Here is an 18,506-nt window from a genome sequence, read left to right on the forward strand (position 1 = left end):
GCTGCAGGGATCGGAATGTCCAGGTGTTTTACCAGCCCCTTGCATAATGATCTGCGGGCCCGCATGTCTGGTTGCATCACTTTCAATGTCAACACATTCCAAGAAAGAGATCCAATCAGCTGTTGCGAGGTGAGCGGGCACTTTGGAATGCCTAACACATGGCTCCCAGCCAGACCCTTGCCAGGCGCAGCCACGCCGTTGTTTCGCCTTTGCATTCATGGACTTTGTCTTATGTTTACAATGAGCTAAACCAGTGCTAAAAGCAGTGGCGGCTGCTATCATGGGGCGGCCGGGCGCCGCCCCCCCAGAAAAGAAGGAGAAAAGAAAGAGGAAGCTAAAAGAGATTCAATCTGAGAACTTCTCTGATTGAATCTCTTTTAGCTTGCATTTCCTTTGCCAACAGCGCGGGGGCGCTGTGGCAAGGCAACAATGATAAAGGGCCGGGCCCGGCTGTTAACACAGCGGGGCGCTTCCCGTTTTACGCTTTTTTCTTCAATAGTAGAGTGAGTGGAGCTCATAGCTCCACGCACTCTACGTAAGCTCCCTTTAATTAGAAGGCTGGCGGGGCGCTTCAGGGGTGGCCCCGCCAGTCTAAAATGTGCGTAAACAGCGCACTAGGTCCGGGTCGTCCCTCGTCACTGAAATTCCCTCCCCTCCCCTGCATGGACACAGTAATGTCATTGGCTGTTTGCCAGCCAATGACAACCCTTGCATTGGCTGGCAAACAGCCAATGACATTACTGTATCTATGCAGATCTCTGGTGCTGGGGGTGTGTGGGTGTACCTGCGCCACCTTCACACTCTCTTTAGACGACACAACGGCAGGAGTCACGAGTCGACGCAAGCCCAGCTGCCCGGCCCTGAAGACCATCCACCAGCCCAGCAGAGACGGCCTGGACCCTGGCTAGGAGCCGGCGGGTAAGTAGTAGCCAGGTGGTCCCAGCAGATTTGTTTGTGTTTTTGGGCCCGGGCGGGGACGTGGCCCACGGACCACAGCCCCAGTCAGCAACACTGAAAGACGTGTAGGCCAGGCCTACGTCTTTCAGTATTACTGACTGCGGTCAACTTAATGGGGCCTTGTTTTCGAGTCTCCGGCGGGCGGGCCTGGTGGTAGCGGGCCCGGGCCCGCCTACCACCAAGGCGGGGGCCGCCAGGCCTGGGCCTTTAACCCAGGTCCGTGTGCCAAGGCCCAACGGCCTTGGTCCACGCGGACAGCAAGACCCAGGCAGGCGTGCTGCTGCTGCCCAGTGCGGGCCGCGTTACAGAATCTCCAATCCATCCAAAATGTGCCGTTTTATATTTTCGGCATTTTTTGTCGAAAAATGCCGAAAATATAAAACGGCACAATTAGCATGATGCGGAGTGGTCGCTCGCGGGCCGCGGCTGATCAGCTCCACAGTGATGAGTGCCCTTCTCAAGCTGGGCGCAATGATTTCCAACTGGATGTCCCAGACTCTGCCTTCTCTGGTGGGGCTGAACGCCACCCGGCTGCCTTCCTCCGACCCTCTGGTAAATCCGGACTTGTCTCTTCCATCGCTGCCAGCGCTGAACCCCTTGCAGCTTTGCTGGAACTCAGCAGTGCCGGTTCGTTCCTGAGGCACGTGTGCAAACTTTCTGACTGCATGTTTCCCTTTTAACAATGACACTGCCCACTGCCATGATGCAGATGCCGGGGAGTTGAGCAGAGCTGTAGGATGCACCCGGGGCAGATGTTCAGGAGCTTAGAGAATTACTCAATATATGTTGCTGACAGGAATATTGCTTTGGAAAGTTTGTCTTCGCCTGACGACGCTGGTGCATTTAATTGACGTTATTGCCGTTTTCTTCTACAACATCAACTGCGCGTAAAACTTTGGGATGTGGTACCCATACTTGCCAGGTGTGTGTGTGTGTTCACGTTTGCCTTGCTACACACGTGACGTCGGGCAACTTCGGGTCGCATTTTAAGGATGTCTTTGGTTTTCCCACTAATTGCTGTGCTTAATGAATGCGCTCATGTATGTGTTTACTTATTTATTGAGGTGGTTGTTTAACACTGCGTGCACATGGCAATGCCATCCTGTGGGTAGAGGCCAGCTTTGCAACTACCTGGCATGCATGCTACATTCTGTACAGCATACCACTTGACGAGCAGACACATTTGTGAATGCAGAGGCGTTTCTCATATTCTAATGATTGTATTTGGTTACCTGTGTTTTTGGTCAGCAAATAACGCTCTTTGGAACAACGGCATCCCCTTTCTCGTCACTAGAAAGACTGAGCAGCACGGTCCTGCGTGAATTGGAGCAGCCCTGCAGAATACACTTTGGACAATGCACACTTCCAAAGGTGTTAATGTTAAAGGGTACTTGTACCGTGCACTATCACCATCTGAATGGTCCCCTGGCGCTCTGGTGGATCTGAAAAAAGTGTGCAGGGAGGAGGGAGGGGGTTAGTAGGGTATAGTGACAATAGGTAGAGCAAAAAGCAGTGAGCAAAGGAATCCCCACTGATGCACAATGTTTTTACCCTTGGGCCAGGAGGTTATGTCTGTGAAGGAGCAACATGTATCCACTGTCTTGAAAGAGAAGTAACTTGCTCTCCCTGTAACAAATGTCACTCTTGGTCATGATGGCTTCAAGAGTTTTTTTCTTAGACATTGTAGTAGTGAACTCTTGTGAGTACCTCAGACGTTAGCCCATTGCTCCATTGAAAGGTTGGGTACACTTTATGTGTGTGGTGCAGAGCAATCTGTTCCTCATCTGGGAGAGAGAGGATCTTTGTTCAAAGTCTTTTTGAAGACTTTGAACATAGCCCTCCAGGTTCCGGTCCTGGCTGGGTAAACCCATGATTTGAGCGTTGTTTCTTTTAGGTGGATTTTCTATGTCCTCTTGCTTTAGGAGCAGTTGTTTGTTGAAGGCTTCGAGGTTCTCGTGGATAACATTGCCAGATCATAGGACTGTTCACATGCAGAATTTTCGAGATCATCCTCACGCCTCTCCACCTCTGCTACCAGCTTGTCCTCGAGATCTTTTGAGAAAGCTCTACCTCTCTCGCATGTATTTCAGTCCTGTAACAGGTTTTGAAAGTTGCATTTTATAGCTGGTGCATTCAGGAGTGGGTCAGGGGTGGGTGGCGTGGGGATCTGGCCCGCTGTACTAACTTCTTGATTTCTTGTCTGGTGTTGCTCCTATTGTCTGAGGATTGTCAACTCTTGGGATGCTTTGTCATCTTGTTCTCCGATGTGGGCCTGTTGTATCGGGCCAGTTGTCAGGGGGCTGAAAATTCAGTTTAAGGCCCACAGCGCCAGGACCTCAAGGCCCAGCTTTAGCTTTGATTTCAAGAGTGATAAGGTGAGGAGAGAATCGCATTAGTTTGCTGAATCAAATCACGGAGCTCTGGCTATGGGCGCAGGCGCTGCAGCAATGGGGGTGAATGGGAATATGCCAGATTTAGTTATTTATTTTATTGGATATTTGTATGGTGCCTATGCAACAATTGGTGCTGCAAGGCGCCACAAGACAAACAAATGGGGGGGGGGAACAAGGGAGAAAGATAACAATAACGGTCCTACTAGGCCTTGTGACATTCTGATCGTGCAAGTTCAGTAACAGGAAGTGAGAGGGTCACATTATAACACACTGACCTACGGCAAACAACACACACCCTGCAGAATGTGCAGATGTGTTGACAATGAGTGCTTGGTGCAAATGTTTCCATCATTACTGACTATATAATGAATTTCTTTATGCATACACCATAGTACCAGCTATTCTCAATACAAGCTGCTGTAAAATACACCATCACACTTGCACACGTAAGAAAAACCGAATGCTTTTTTCATATTTCTGTGGGTTTTTTGGACAGTAAATTGCACATTTTGTAGGCCATTTTTCCAAAAATGTCAAGGGGGGGAGAACCCCCCCATACTCCCCCGTAACCCCTTTGGAGGGGTGGGCTCGCACGCTCGCTACTAAATTCGCCCTGGGAAATTTACGCCCCACCAGCTTTCAAACTCACCAGCCGCCACTGGCTAAAAGCCACGAGTCAACTGATGCAACACAGGACTGGGTCGGCTCCTCGCGCCTGACATGGGTCGAGTGAAGAGCTCCGCCTAACATGTCGCAGCTACTGCTGTGTGCAGCTGGTGGTGGCAGGGGAGTTAAGGAAGGGTGGATTTACTGTGGGGCGTTCTGGGATGTCACTATCCTCACACTGAGTGTGAGGTATGCTTGTCACAGGGTGGAGCGATAGATTCGTTTGCATTCGTGGCATTGTGCATATCTGTTATTTTGAGGCAGGGGAGTTGCTAGGTCTGGAAAAGACCCGGGGCTACGCTGATGTCGGAACTGTCGGGACTGGGGGCTAGCTAGTCTTTTGGCTGTAGCTCCTGAGTTTCTATCCGGGGCTACAACCAAAAGATCAGGGGCTATAGCTCCCTTAGCCCCCCCTAGCAGCGCCCCTTTTTTGAGGTATTCAATCGTTATATTGCATCTGCAGCACCTCTTACGGCGCCAGTACATTGTCTGAGAAAATGGCGTCGCATGCCCCATATAGCGGGTAAACCAGACTTGTCTGTGGAGAAGAAGAGGAAACGAGGCAGAGCTGGGAGAGGAGACGGGAATAGGAGAAGGGCACACGAAAGGAAACCCTGGACTACAAAGGGGGTGAGGTAGAGGAATGGTTGCAGGAGTAGTGATGGGGTGTTATAGGAGGGAAGGCAGTGGGATCAGAACCCATGCAGATAAAGGGACATTTCAATGTCTCGTGGTAATGCGTTTTTTCCAATGATGGCAGTTCCTAGTACCTTAGTGGGAAGTACCAGTGCGTGAAAGTGTGGTTATGTGCGTGTATGTGTGCTGCATGTAATTGGAGGCCTCAAAGCGCTGTAGGTGAATACCCTTGGGGGACCGAAGTCCGTGGAATGGGAGATTCGTCAGAGTTTAGAATACGTGTGTATTTTGGTGAATGCGAAGGTGAGGGGGATGGCCAAGTCCCTGCTAGCGACCCATATCGAGCTGGCTTGTGGATGGGTGCTGTGAAATTCTAGGGAGAGTATGAGTGTCCAGGAGACATTGTGTCCAGCTAGGCCACATTTTTGTCGTGGGACTTAGCAGCATTCTAATGGCCGAGTTGTTGTGTGATGTATCTTCAAGTGGTGTGTTATTGCAGATGAGTGCGGGTGTGTGGCCATGCCTATAGCTATCATCCATTGAAATGAACTGTGATACATACCCGAGTGTTGAGGGCGGTGTCATGTTTCGTGTGTTCCTGTCCTGCGTTCTGCCGGAGTCCTTTTTCTGCGTTGCTCGGTACATTGGGCCTCATTATAGGTTGGACAATGCCATACAGATGCAGTAATACTGTTACTGCCATATTACTGCACTGCCCAACTGAGTTTAGGGGTAACGTGGAGGAAACCTTTCAACAAGAAGCTGGTGGTAATTCCATCACCTTAACGCCCAAAATCCGCCAACTCTGCGGTATTACCACCAAAATCCCCCATCATGTCCTATGGACTCCAATGAATGGTGACTAACACTTCTAATCCAGCGGACCAAGTGGCGGTAACAGTAATACAGTTTTGTGGAAAGGTGATCCTCTAAGTGGCAGATGTTGAGGGGAATCGCGTTCCCTATGGTGGGAGCCTGGAGGGAGAAGGGGGGGGAGAGAAGGACCCCTATTCTGGTTGATTTGAAGGGGAGGAGGTGGCCAGCAGGAATGAGGAGCCCGATTGCAGGTTTTCTGTTGGGTTTGTAGGGGGTGAGCTTATGGGAAGGTGCATCAGAGAATGCGAAGGTGTAGAAATCACGATTTAGACAGTGTTCATATGTGAAAGTGCCAGATCTCTGTCCATGTTACATCCAAGGCTCTTTACTGAGCTGGATGTTGCTGGAGCAGGGCCAATGGAAGACAGCCATGGGGTGGGTTGGTGGAAGAGAGCAGTCTTCCTGCAGATCAAGATTTTGTTTTTATTGGTGGTGGAGGAGGTGCTTAGCCATCATCCAGTGGTTGATTTCTGTGAGGTTGGGTTGGAAGAGGTCTTGGAATCTTGAAGATGATCTAGATGTCATCTGTGTAGTTGTAGAAGGATGGGGTCATGTGAGCGAATAAGGGTGGGGGGCTCATGTCAAGTTTAAAGATCAGGGGAATAGGTGCGCACCCTGTGGTACAACATTGGTGGCAGGGCAGGGGGTCGAGGTCAAGGGAGGAATGTGGGTGGCTCATTTGTAATTGGTTATCAAGGAAGGAGGAAATCCACCTTAATGCTGTGTCCCTAATGCCGAACGAGGGGTTGAGGAGGATCAGTGCAGCACAACCTTCCAAGTCTGCGATTCTTTTGAGGTCATCCTAGATAGAGACTAGGGATAATTCTGTTCCTTGTAGGGGTCTGAAGACAGAATGGGTGGGGTCGAGGAGGCGGAGGAGGAAGAGGAGTAGGAGGTTGGTTTTGGTGAAGAATCAAAGCTGGAAGTAGGTTGTTTGATCAATAAGTTTGGCTATGAAACAGTTGTTGGAGATAGGTCTGCAATTGGCCGGTAGGAGCGGGTCAAGGGAGGGTTTGAGCGGGGGTTTTATGTGTGATGTATTGGATGCTGCTGGGAATATACCTGAGGTGAGGAAATAGTTGAGGATAGATCTTGCGATACTGCCTGCACAAGTTGAGGAAAGGTTATCTTTTAGGAGGGCAGAGGGCATGCATCTCCCAGAGATCCAGATGGGTGGCTGAAAGCAAGTATCTTGGAGGAGGAGGAGGAGGATTTAATTCTGAGATGATCTTGTGGAGTTCCCCGCTGGTCTTACGGACGTTAGTCTGTTCCAGTAGAAGATTCTTTTGGCCTTCCATATTTCTGTCTTGTAGGCTTTTATTTGACTGGCATATGCAGCTCTATTCTGGGGGGATTGCATCTGCCCGCCATCTGCATTCCTGGGTTTTTATGCAATTTAAGGGATTTGAGAGAAGGTGTGAACCATCTGGGGGAAGGGCCTTGTCTGAGGGAGGAGGATCTGGTGGGGGTGAGCAGTGTGAGGGCATTGGAGAGCCACAGGTGAAAATGGCTGATGCATGGCAGACCTCCCCAGAGAGGGAGATTGGGAAGTCAAGTCCGGGGTTACTAGGACTGCATTCCACAGGGGGATGCAGGTGGAGGGTCCAGCATTAGTCAAGTGGTGAGGAAGGATTGCTGTTGATTGCGAGACAATGCTGTGTGGTCCGTCCAGATTAATGGTCTGTGGGAGCGTGGAGATCAGTTTGTAGGTGCTGAAGATTGCATCTAGGTTATGACCTGCGGAGTGCGTGGCACTTGATGTCAGTTGTCATGTTGAGGGTTTCCAGGTAGTGCAGGAAAGGTGGTTTCATGGGTTATGCAGGACATCGAGCCATATTTTAGGCTGGAAAGTAACTAACTTTCCTTTAGAAAGCAGCTGAAAACATTATTCTTTCGGTAATCTGTTACATACTCCGCTTCGGACTCATATTGTGTCCTTCTCTTCTCTGTTTTATGTAGACCCGTGATCTCTTCACCCTTCATGTTTTTGTCGCGCCCTGATGCGAGCTGCGGCGTGTTATAAATATATAAATAAATAAATATGTTGAGATCTTCTAACATGTTGAGGGAGGAGTGGGCGACCAGAATGGCTGCTAGGGAGTCGCTTAAGGCATCGGCAAAGTTTCTGTTGTAGCTGGGAGGTCTGTATATGAGTAAGAAGCTGTGGCTAAGAGAGGGGTTGATGAGAAATTTCACTAGGAGGGATTCGCAGTCTGCATTGCAGGCTTGTTCCTCGAAGTGTGAGATGGTGAGATGTGATTTGTTGAGGGGGGTGATCCTATTTTCCCTGCTGTGCACGATTAGTGTGTAGCCTGGGGGAAATGCCTTGTGTGTGATGGGTTTCAAGTCCTTGGAGAACCAGGTTTCTCAGATTAAAAGAATGTCGGGCCTTCAGAGGAAATGTAAGTCCTCCATGTGTAGAACTTTGGCCACAGATCTGGCATTAATTGGAATGCATGAAAGTTGATTAGTTGGATGGAGGTTGTTGGCCCCTGGAGAGGGGAGCGGTGGGGGCCAGCTGGGGAGCTGAGTGAGGGCAGGGAACCCCTGGGAGGTGCCCTGCTGGAGGGGTCAGTGTGAATCGGAGGGGAGGATGGGGGGTGGTGAGGAGAGAAGTGCAGAGAATGATAGGAGAGGGGTTAAGGAAAGGTGAGGAGCCTGTTTTGGGGCTGAGGGGAATGCTATGGGCATTCTTGAATTGTGAGAGGAGTGCTTGTGAGATGTGGTTCCTTGGGGGCTCGGGGCTGTCAGATGTGAAGGAGGGGAGTGGAGGGAGTGCGAGGGAATTGCAGAGGAGTCTGAGGTGTGGAGACAGTGATTGGAAGGGGGACAGTGGGTGAAGAGCGGTGACTATGGATGTTGAGTGGGTTAGGTGATGAACGGAGGCAGACAGGTAGACTGGGTGTAAGGTTGGAGATGGGGTTGGGTTGCTGATTTCTATAGGCATGCAGAGAGGGATAATGGACTCAGTGCCAGGGGTGTTGAAGTGTGTGAGGTTCACTGTGTTTTGTGAGATGGGGGAGGTTCAAAGAGTGTAAGTGAGGTGCAGACAAGGATCTGAGGGGGAGATGGGGTGAAGTGTGTAGAGATGAGGATCTGGTGGTGCAGATTGTGTGTGTGTGTGCATCAGCCTAGAGAGGGGTATTGGCGAGGGTAGTCCAAGCGTTGCTCAGGGATGCGAAGACCTTGATATGATGGGGAGGGCACTAGGGTGGGTGTAGGGGGTCTGTATGGAGGATGTGTTGGAAGGGAGGAGAGTTTTTTCCCAGTGGTGATCATGTAGAGGGAGGAGAACGGGACAGGGTGATGGGTTGGCCCGGTTTCTACTGTGCCATAGTGCCCCTCTGACCTTGGAGCTGCTTGGCATGGTGGATCAAAACAACGCCTAGATTCAAATCGGTGGCTAGAATCAGTCGTAGCTCGTTTCAAATACTGATAGATTCAAAACAGTGGCTGGCTACACACAGTGGCTTGATTCACAACTGAGCCTGTAATCAAAACAGTGTCTAGATTCAGAATGTAGCCTGATTCTGAATGCAATGTGATTCAAAACAGAGGCAGGATTCAATATGCATCCATATTCCAACCAATGACTACACTCCAAATGCATCTAGATTAAAGATGGTGGCAATATTCAGGGTGCAACTACTTCAAAAGTATGGCAGTATTCGGGGGCCGCTAGAATCAATACAGTGGTTACAATCAAAATGCAGCTAAATTCAAGGCAGTGGCATACACCACTAGCTGTGCACCCAAATCGTCGCCCCTTAGTTGATAGTTGCAGCAGGCAGGATTTGGGGTATTGGCTTGGTTGGGGCACACAGGGCAACCAGGCGATGGAGGTGCCGAGGGAGGCACCCTTTGCCTAGGCTCTTAGCCGGCTGCCCAGGCCAGGCAGGCCTGGGGCTCTCAGCTAAAAATGCTTACTGGAAGCAACAGCCAATCAGGAAAGGGGTGGGCATGTGAGGGGACTAGGGTGGGCTGGGAGAGGAACGGAGAGGAGACCGATGCCTAGGGGAGCGCAGGCAGTGCAGTGAATGGTCAAAAAGATGCAGAGCAAAGCAAGTGGCTCGGAAGGAGTTGCAGGCCTTACCTCATGGTTGGAGGGTCCTGAGTCTCTGGGTGGCATCCGTAACTAACTATTAAGATGGTTCCGTAGGTAAAGAGCCTGTTTCCGGGACCTATTTGTAAATTTGGCATTTAAACCTTGCAAGACCCACTGGGCCTTTTATCTTTCTGTGGCACATAAAATGGGCACCATTGAGTTGTTTAATTATCTTCTATATTAGTACTATGTATGATTCTGGTAAGTACAAATATGCATGAATGTGTGTTTATTGTACTGAAACGTTGTCCTTTTGTTTCTCCCTTCTGCCTCTAACCCCACCCAATCTCCCCTTTACCTGCTCTCAGATCTACCCTCAAACAGGAGTACTGGAGGGGGGCCTCCGTCTGACCATCACTGGGTCCGACCTGGGTCAGAGGGTGGAAGACCTAGAGGTGACGGTGGCTGGTCTCCCCTGCACACCTGATCAGGACCTTTACAAGATCTCCACCAGGTAAGTGGCCTGTTATGGGACATCTATGCTGTTTGCATGCTCTGCTGAATCTGCAAGAACTCGGATTGCCCATCCAGAAAAAAAGGCCCACTCTGGGACTTTGGAATAACTAACACATTGCTCCCAACTAGACGCATGCCAGGATGGAGCCCTTCATCCACTGCTGTTTCTCTTTGCATTCATGGACTTATAGTGCTATGTTAAAACAGTGTGTGTGATCCGCATAATACGGTTCTAGTTCTGAGGCCTTTCTTGAAGGCTGTTCAGTGCAATCCTATAAACATGGATAATATTCACAATCTCACCTAAGAATTTGGTAATTTACCCAGCCACCTGTTGCCAATGAAATCATTGGAATTTCTTGTCCTTGTAATATTCCTAACACAGCTGCACAATAGTGAAGAAGCACTGGGACCTTACACGATTGTGATGTTTCTCAGATGTCGGCCCTGCCCCACACACAATATTTAAACTGTTGACTCTCTCATACAATTTTTGTGTGACTCACGTTCTAGATGTATGCAGATGACTTGTCCAATCCTTCCTGACGATGGGGAATTTGCAGTCTGTGTATCCGTGTTCATCACATGTTTAGGAAGGGTTGTGTGCAGACCCTTGTACCCTCTGCAGTAAAACCAAAGTGTGCATCACTTAAGGGGAACAAAAGCTGGGACTAAAATAAAGAGACCAAAAATTGCTAGTTTCCAGTATTATTTAAAGTGGTTTTACTAAAAGAAATTTCTGTCATTGTATCAATCCTACAATGTTCTATTCCCTCAACATAATCTCACAATGTTTCACTGCTTTTGTCAGTTGACTCATCATGCAAAGACACGTCTGATACAGTCACACTGCCTTTGTGCTCCAATAGAAACTCCAATGTGTTTTTCACCTTTCCAATATCTATAATTTGTTGACAAATGTGTTTAATTTAAAATCCATTACCAGAAAAGTACACAAATACCTCAAAATACACAGACAAGAATAATATATACTCTAAACAAAGATTAGCACTCAATACTTACTATAGACTCAACCATGATCATGTTCGTCAGTATACAGTACATTAGTCTTCAACAATATAAAAACAAGTGGACAAGAACAAATCGGACAATTTGATGGATTAGCTTAAATGCAAACTGAGCTTCATGTTCAAATGAATAATTGTACAAATCAACTCATTGGACATTAATCAAGCTTATAAATTAATTTAGCATTAGTCTTGGACAGTAGGCAACACGTGGGCAGTGATTTTGGCATGAATTCATTAATTAATTCGATATTGGCGTTGGTCAGTCATTGGTCCTGTTCGACATGTAGAATGTTGCGGCTTTCAAACATTATCGACTTCTTCAGGACCAAATGCATGGTAACATCAATGGTATTTCTCCAAACTGACGATAAAGCGAATTGATTACTTGCTAGAAAGTGAAATCAGCAGGCTCCTGTTGTGCCATCTGCTGAATTACAAAACAAACCTGATAATTGCTAACAGACCAAACTAAAGTGACTTAAGCAAGAGAAAATGTGTTATATTGAAATTACTGCCCACTCCTATGCCAGCAGCCTGACGATTGCTCTATTCAAGGTGATGCGTGAAGCTGTTTCCATAATCATTATGATGTGATCACCTGTGGGTGTGGGTTATAGAATATAAATGAATACCCAGAAAGCACCAAGCCACTGAAGTCTTAGGGTTATAGAAAAAAAGGCTCACCACTCAGCATTATAGGGTATCGCTGTCAACATAATTCAAAACAAAGAGCTGAAGGACAAATCAGTCGAAGCCTGGCTTCAATATTCGACTGATGGTACTCTAATTTAAATATTCTTATAAACAAAATCGGGCAGGGATGCCTGCATAATGCAATCTTTGCCTTTGCTAAATTGTGCTCCAGTGCTGTGGCCATTCGTTCTAACTAAACGCATACACGCAGGCCAACGAACGGGGATTATATTGTGTCGGCATTAGTGCAGGGGGCGGCCATGTTGCAGAAGGAAGGAGAGGCTGCTTAACCTCTATTGTTGGTGGCGTGGTTGAGTATATGCTAATTGCTGGGTGTTTAATCTTTGTTTAGGGCATGTATTCTTTTCTGTATTCAAGTATTTTTGTGTACTTTTGTAGTGATAAATTTTGAATTAAGTAATCATTGTTTAGATAACAGTATATATGTTTGTCCATTGTGGGAGTATTGTAGGGAAAATGATGCAAAGAAAGAAAAGTGCTAGTTTACAAACAAATGAGCCCGCTGAGGCCTGCTCACAGCATCTGCAAAATGACATGTGCGAGGGAATGTACAGTGTTTGCAGTCCATCTATAATCGGCATGTATGTCCTAAGTAACAGGAAAGGCCTTGGATAAATAGTTCTGAGTACCAGAAAGTGTCCTGCAACTTTTATTCAAATGGAAAACCGTCCAATCTGAGATGCAAAGAACAATATGTCACAGGAAAGTTAAAAAAGAATTTGGACCTTGCATTGTGTGTGTTTTGAAATGTACAGGTGCGGAAAAAGTCTTTGTTAAGGGAGTTGTATTGCAAAGAAATGTATATTGCTGTGTTTGCTGAAAATGTAAAATCAAGAGGAAAAGAAAATTGAACTCAAAAGGCTGCAATTGTGAATGGAACTAGGCTGAAATTGCCAAGCGGTGTACCAAGCCAGGGATCACCAAGACAGATTAAACAAATCATCTACGTTCACAGTATGATGAGCCACAACCAACAGTAGCGATGGGTAGTCCACCAGGGAGACTGAGGAACCCAACCACAGGGATAAGGGAGGCTTGAGGGCAAGAGTGGGCAGCCAACAAAGAACAGACCAATGATGGGGGGGAACCAGATGCAGGTGACCTAGGAAGCAAAGGACTCAGTGGAGTGTGTGACCCAACAATCTTCCAAGCCTGGGAGACACTCTACCTTGCAGCACTTGTTCCAGAGTAAAGTATAGATGAGCAGACCAACTCCAATCAAACAGCAGTGAGACACACAAAGGTTTTGGTGGGCAGCCAATAAGGCTCTGCCTAAGAATCACCGAACACTCTGGTCCACCCACCCAAGATGTGTATTGACCCTGTCTGGAACAGAAAACCTGACTTCCCCCGTTTTAGCAACTTTCAAGGGTACAGAACTGGATTCGGAGCAAGACCGCATCAGCACACCTTCGATTTTAGCCCTGCCTCATAGTCCACTCAAAGGGATGTCCCAAAACATAATGGCCAGCGGTAACACTTAAAAAATCCATAGTTTACCTGTAGCTATTATAGTGATATATTAAGCTTCTTATGACTGTACCCCTGGTGAAGCCAAAACGAAACTACAGTTGCTACCAGCCTACTTCTCAACATCTGAAGGGTGATGGAATCACTCTGGGACCAAAATGGCGGTGCATATGTCTACTGGAGCAGCAAACCATTAAAAGGGATGCTGTGGAAGGGGGTGTAAATAGGTGAACTCCCTCTGGCCACAAAAGTGAAGACCAACACTGAAAGCCAGCAAAAACGAAAGCCAAATGTTTTGGGGACCCACAAACTGCGTTTAGACAATCCCAAAAAAGTAACCCTGCCCCAAACCTGCGTGTCTAGTTGTTGCCATCCATTGCTCTGGGCCCAGTGCTTTCCTATGGGCTAGTGTTGTCCTACAGGGAAACATTCCAGAAAGTTTCCAACTGTGTCCAGATGGCACATTGTAAAACGGATGGGTGTGTGGTGTCCTGTAGGGATCTCCCCTGCCTGAGCCTTTTGGCTACTGTCGAGGAGTTTTGTTTGTTTCTGTCCCTCTGATATCCCCCAACTACCAGAGAGTAAGCGGAGCTCTCCAGCTGTAGCCAGCAGGTTCTTGGGACATAGAGAACTGAAGAACCACAGGTGGAAAGACCACAGTGATGAAATGAAGACAAGTGAAAAACAAAGGAACTGCAGCAACTGGGAAGCTTTGGGACCAGAAGAATAATTGCTCTGGTGCCCAAATAAATCAGGGAAGGTCCCACACCAGATTGGCAGACGTTCCCTTTGAGGATCCAATGTTTTTCTTGGTCTTTGACATGGGTTGGCATTCTATTGCAGTACCTTTTAGGCCTGATTGGTCAGTTGACCCTTATTTCTGTTTCTCGCCTTGTGTCTGTTTCCCGTCCATTAAAAACTCCTGCAAGTTCATCACATAGCAACGAGGGTGAGGAGCAGTCTGACACAGTTGTCGCCAACTGGTAAAGAGAACAAGGTGCCACCTCCAGGTCTTTGGGCCTCATCACTAGTTGGGTGGTAGCCCTTAAATGCGGCGGTAACGCCATTACTGCTGCATTTAAGGGCTGGCCATATTATGGATTTGGTGGTAAGTTGGTGTTTTACCTCCACCAAAAAGCTGGAAGTAAAAATGTCCACTTGCTACCCAATTTCAGCGCCATTACTACCGGCGGGTGCTAATAGCGCCCCCAAACCCATTGGGTCCTGGGGAATGGGCAATAACCGCCCAACCGCTACTTGTGATCTGGCGCCAGACCTAGTAGCAGTAGCACTATTTGTGCTGGCTGTATCCTGGTGGTATTACTGATGGGATACCGCCAGACTCGTGATGAGGCCTTTTGTCATGTTTAAGGGGCAGAAGTCGCAACTTCCCAGCAGAGCCTTGCCTTGAGGAATAGTTTTGGATGGAACCAAGCGAGCATCTGCCCGAACCGCCAGCCCTTCAAGTCCTCCTCTGTCTTTAGGCACGCATCCCAGGTGATAAACTGCCAGCCACACAATCACTAGGGGATCTGTCTATTTAAAAGGTGGCAGGTCTTTTCCTGGGCTTTGATCTGGGATGTGTAGTTCTGTCCCTGTACAGGTTAATCTGGAAAATGATCTTGATAACTCATGAGGAACTACCTTCCAGCAGACACCTACTCTGCACCCAGCAGTATGACGGTAGTCACACCGGCCCGTACCGGGGTCCATGGTGTACGCTCCTTGGGAGGCCCTCGGTCTCTGGGGAGAGGTACGCTTCTTTAGACACTGCATCCTTGGTGAGGCCACAAGTTAGAGCCCTCATCAGGCAAAAAGGGGAGAAAGTCGGACCGGAATAATACAAATTAGGATCTTCACACAGAGGGGGGCAGGAGGAGTGAGGGCTTTCGACCGTACTCTGCCGCATTAGTGTTTTGTGTGGGCCTAGATAATGCTCCAAGAAGCCTCCTGCTAGCACTGTGCTCATTCATGTATTGAGTGAGTGATTTTGGATGCTCTGCTGAATAACGTGGGCTGCAGGGACCACCTGTTCTGCCATTTTACAGTCTCCTGCAACATCCTGGACCACTGAAGAGGCCTGCGAGGAATGGTATGGTCACGTGTATTGCATGACTCTAAAAAAGTTCTATGTGATTATTGCGACGGCCGAAAATGGCAACTTTTTTTCCATTTACACCTCATACATATGCCCCCCTATACATATTATACTCTAACCCCCCCTCACATATATATCTGGTCTAAGAGGGGGTTAAAAAAAAGTCGGCCTTTACGGCCGTCGCAATTCCCAAGTCGCCATTTTTGTACTATTCCCTCTAAAAAGCGTTGTTTAATTAACCTATGTGCTGGTCTCTGGAAACCTCTGCTGGAATCCGCAGCTCACTCTTTTACTGTAGTTAAACCCATCAATTATTTCATGCTCTTCCTCCAAACTCCCTCGTCCCACCTGCACTCTGTTCGATTGTGTGGCTCGCCATCCTCCAATGTAGCCCTACTCTGAAGTATTGAACCGTTTAAATACCTCCTTTTCTCCCTCCTCTCCTCCAGACTATGGACTTCCGGTCTGGCATCCTTGATATTTCTGATGCAAGCCGTGGTCCATCCTGGTCTCTCTTCCCGGGCTCAGCATATGGGCCAGAACCCTCGGAGTGCTGAACTATGTTAATCCCACTCTCGTTTTCCCCCTTCTAGAATTGTGTGCGTGGTCTCTGCCAGTGAGGAGGTGCGTTCCGGTCACGTGGCAGTCTCAGTGGAGGGGCGCGAACCTGGTGTTTCGAGCCAGGATTTCATTTACCAGGTGAGAACAATTATCCTGTGCAGGTGTTGAAGCCACTCACTCCATGCTATTCCCAGTCTTCGGGAGTGGGAGTATACGTTTTCCTTCCAAACTGTGCCCTTTCAAAATCGATTATCTGAACCCAAAATTGTCTATTTGCCAATTCCTCTTGGCTCCCGCATGAATTATTCTGATTATCAGGCTCCGAGGGCTGAGTCAGCCTGCAATACTGAGTTAAATGAAAGGTGTGTAATTTTTTTGAATAATAGAAGACAAACGCATTAACAAGCTTTCCCATGCCATTTATGAAAATGTCCCCTTGGAACTCTGGGATTTGAAGTCCTACATTTAAAATGGAAAAGACACAACTACAAGTTCCACAATTCCAAGAGGCAAAACGAGCACTTAATTTGTGGGGATGTTTGCCAGGGCTCATACCCTGGCACTTATTTCTGAGCCCCACAATGCATTGTCTCAGACTCCATTTAATAATGAAGAGGTGATAGTCCGCGTGCATCCAGCAACCACAATGAGCAGGAGCGAGCTGTAGTGTAACCCCAAAAAGGTCAAAACTGGGGGGTGCAGCTATAGGTGTGGGAACTGCTCCCCCGAACTGTCACAAGAGGACTAGAAAATATTTGGGTCCTGGCACTTTTTTTAAATATAAATTAAGCACTGGGCAGAACGAGAATGGAAGGCATTCCCACACATGGAATTGGAAACGCTGAGCTTTGCATTAGTGTTCTGGAAAACAAACTGTCTTTACATTACTTTTCTAATTCTGTCACTTCGTAATTACCAGTTCTGTCTGTGCTGGCTACTCTCGCCAAGTTTCTGGGCTTCGGGGGCGCAGGGGGTTTAAAGGGTGCAGTTGGATGAGGGTGTGGAGAGATGACGCCTACACAATATAACAGGAATGGTTTTAGGATTTTGGTAGGGTCTGCTACAGTAGGCTTGCCTGCTGGTGTAATGGCTTTCTGGAGGCCTAGGTGGTAAGGCCCTACTGTGCACGTTTGCGCTTTAAAGGGGCATTGACTGCTAGGTGGTGAGCCTCCCCTGACTGCTATGCACTTGCATGGGGGTGGGTGGACTAGTGGCATACATACATGTCACAATTGCAACTTTTTGATATTTCAGGTAAAAGGCACCTACGCAGTCACCTCGCACAAAGAGCTGGCATGCGTGGAAGCCAATTGCGGGTAGTGAGGAGTACCAGCTGTTATCCCTGGCAATCTCCTTGCTATCCCTGACACTGCCTCTTCGACCTCTGCACCACACACTTGGAGTGATGTATTGCTCCATAAAACACTGCTGACCTGAAATCGCTGGTTTTGGCACTGCATATGTAGGAAGGGCTGGAGATGACTCGGCTCAGTGAATTAGGTGATTATCGCTAGTAACTGTGTTCACCCTGCCTCCCATCACAATAAATAAAATCTTTTACCAAACCGCTTTGAATAAAGATATCTTTGTCTTTAGATTTTTTAATTCTTTTTATTATCATGGTATTTATAGAGCACGGACCTAGCTCCTAGAAGCAACAGAGCGCTTTACAGAGGTATGCAACAGTACAGATGCATAACGGAGCACTTTTCAGAGGTAACAGAACAGATATACCACAGAGTGGGATACAGAGGGGCACAGAAGAAGAGTACAGCTGTTCTGTGTGGACGACATCTAGCGAGTCAGTTGGCGCAGGGGGCAACCTGATGGCCTAGGTGTTGAGGAGGAAAGACTCCATGAAGATATGGGTCTCGAGTTCTTTTCTCAAATGTAGCAGTGTGGGAGCGAGTCTAATGCCGATGGGGAGGAGGTTCCATAGTCTTGTGGCGTAGGCAGAGAAGGCTTGTTCTCTGGTCCTTTCCTTTCTGCAGCGGCAGATTTCAAGTCTGTACATGCCCTGGCTTCTGGTGGTGCGCTTTCCGCCACAGATGCTGAGTTTCTCCGCGAGGTAGCTGGGTGACTTGAGGGCGACTGCCTAATAGATGATGCAGCAAGACTTCAAGGTGATTTGGGCATTCAGTAGGAGCCGGGGTGATTTGGTCGTATCTGCGTAGACCCTTGAGACGTGCGGCCGCCTGTAGGACACTTCTCAGGGGCACAAGGGAGGACGACGGGAGGCCTTCGACGAGGGCATCCCCCCGCCCCCTAATCCAGGTGGGATAGGACCGGTGCTTGAACAGTAAATCTAAAGCTTCTAGAGTGTATTTTCCTGCATTGCCTATCTAGTTGATTATCCACAACTTATTCTGCTCATGAAATAGCACAATGGAGAAATATGAGTGTACTAAAGATGGAATGCAGGGTTCAAAATTGAGGGGAGCTGGGAGCGATGTAGCTTTTGGCTCTCCAGGCCCTCTAATACTAGATGCGCACCTTTGTGCATTCAAGACTGCATTTGGTACAATATATAAATAAACATTAGG

General features: G+C 48.0%; 1 protein-coding gene across 4 annotated transcripts in view; it reads left to right on the forward strand.

Moving 5' to 3' along the window:
- The window catches only part of PLXNB3 (plexin B3), a 446,830-nt gene that overhangs the window by 345,093 nt on the left and 83,231 nt on the right, over window positions 1-18,506 (forward strand). For all 4 annotated transcript variants that reach the window (XM_069645379.1, XM_069645380.1, XM_069645377.1 and 1 more), the window contains 2 exons: window positions 9,942-10,087; window positions 15,996-16,101. In XM_069645379.1, coding sequence (XP_069501480.1) covers window positions 9,942-10,087; window positions 15,996-16,101 — 252 coding nt within the window. The remainder of the gene's footprint in view (window positions 1-9,941; window positions 10,088-15,995; window positions 16,102-18,506) is intronic.

Source organism: Ambystoma mexicanum, chromosome 2p (assembly GCF_040938575.1).
Source record: "Ambystoma mexicanum isolate Mex_15411 chromosome 2p, UKY_AmexF1_1, whole genome shotgun sequence".
In the NCBI taxonomy this organism is placed as follows: Eukaryota; Metazoa; Chordata; class Amphibia; order Caudata; family Ambystomatidae; genus Ambystoma; species Ambystoma mexicanum.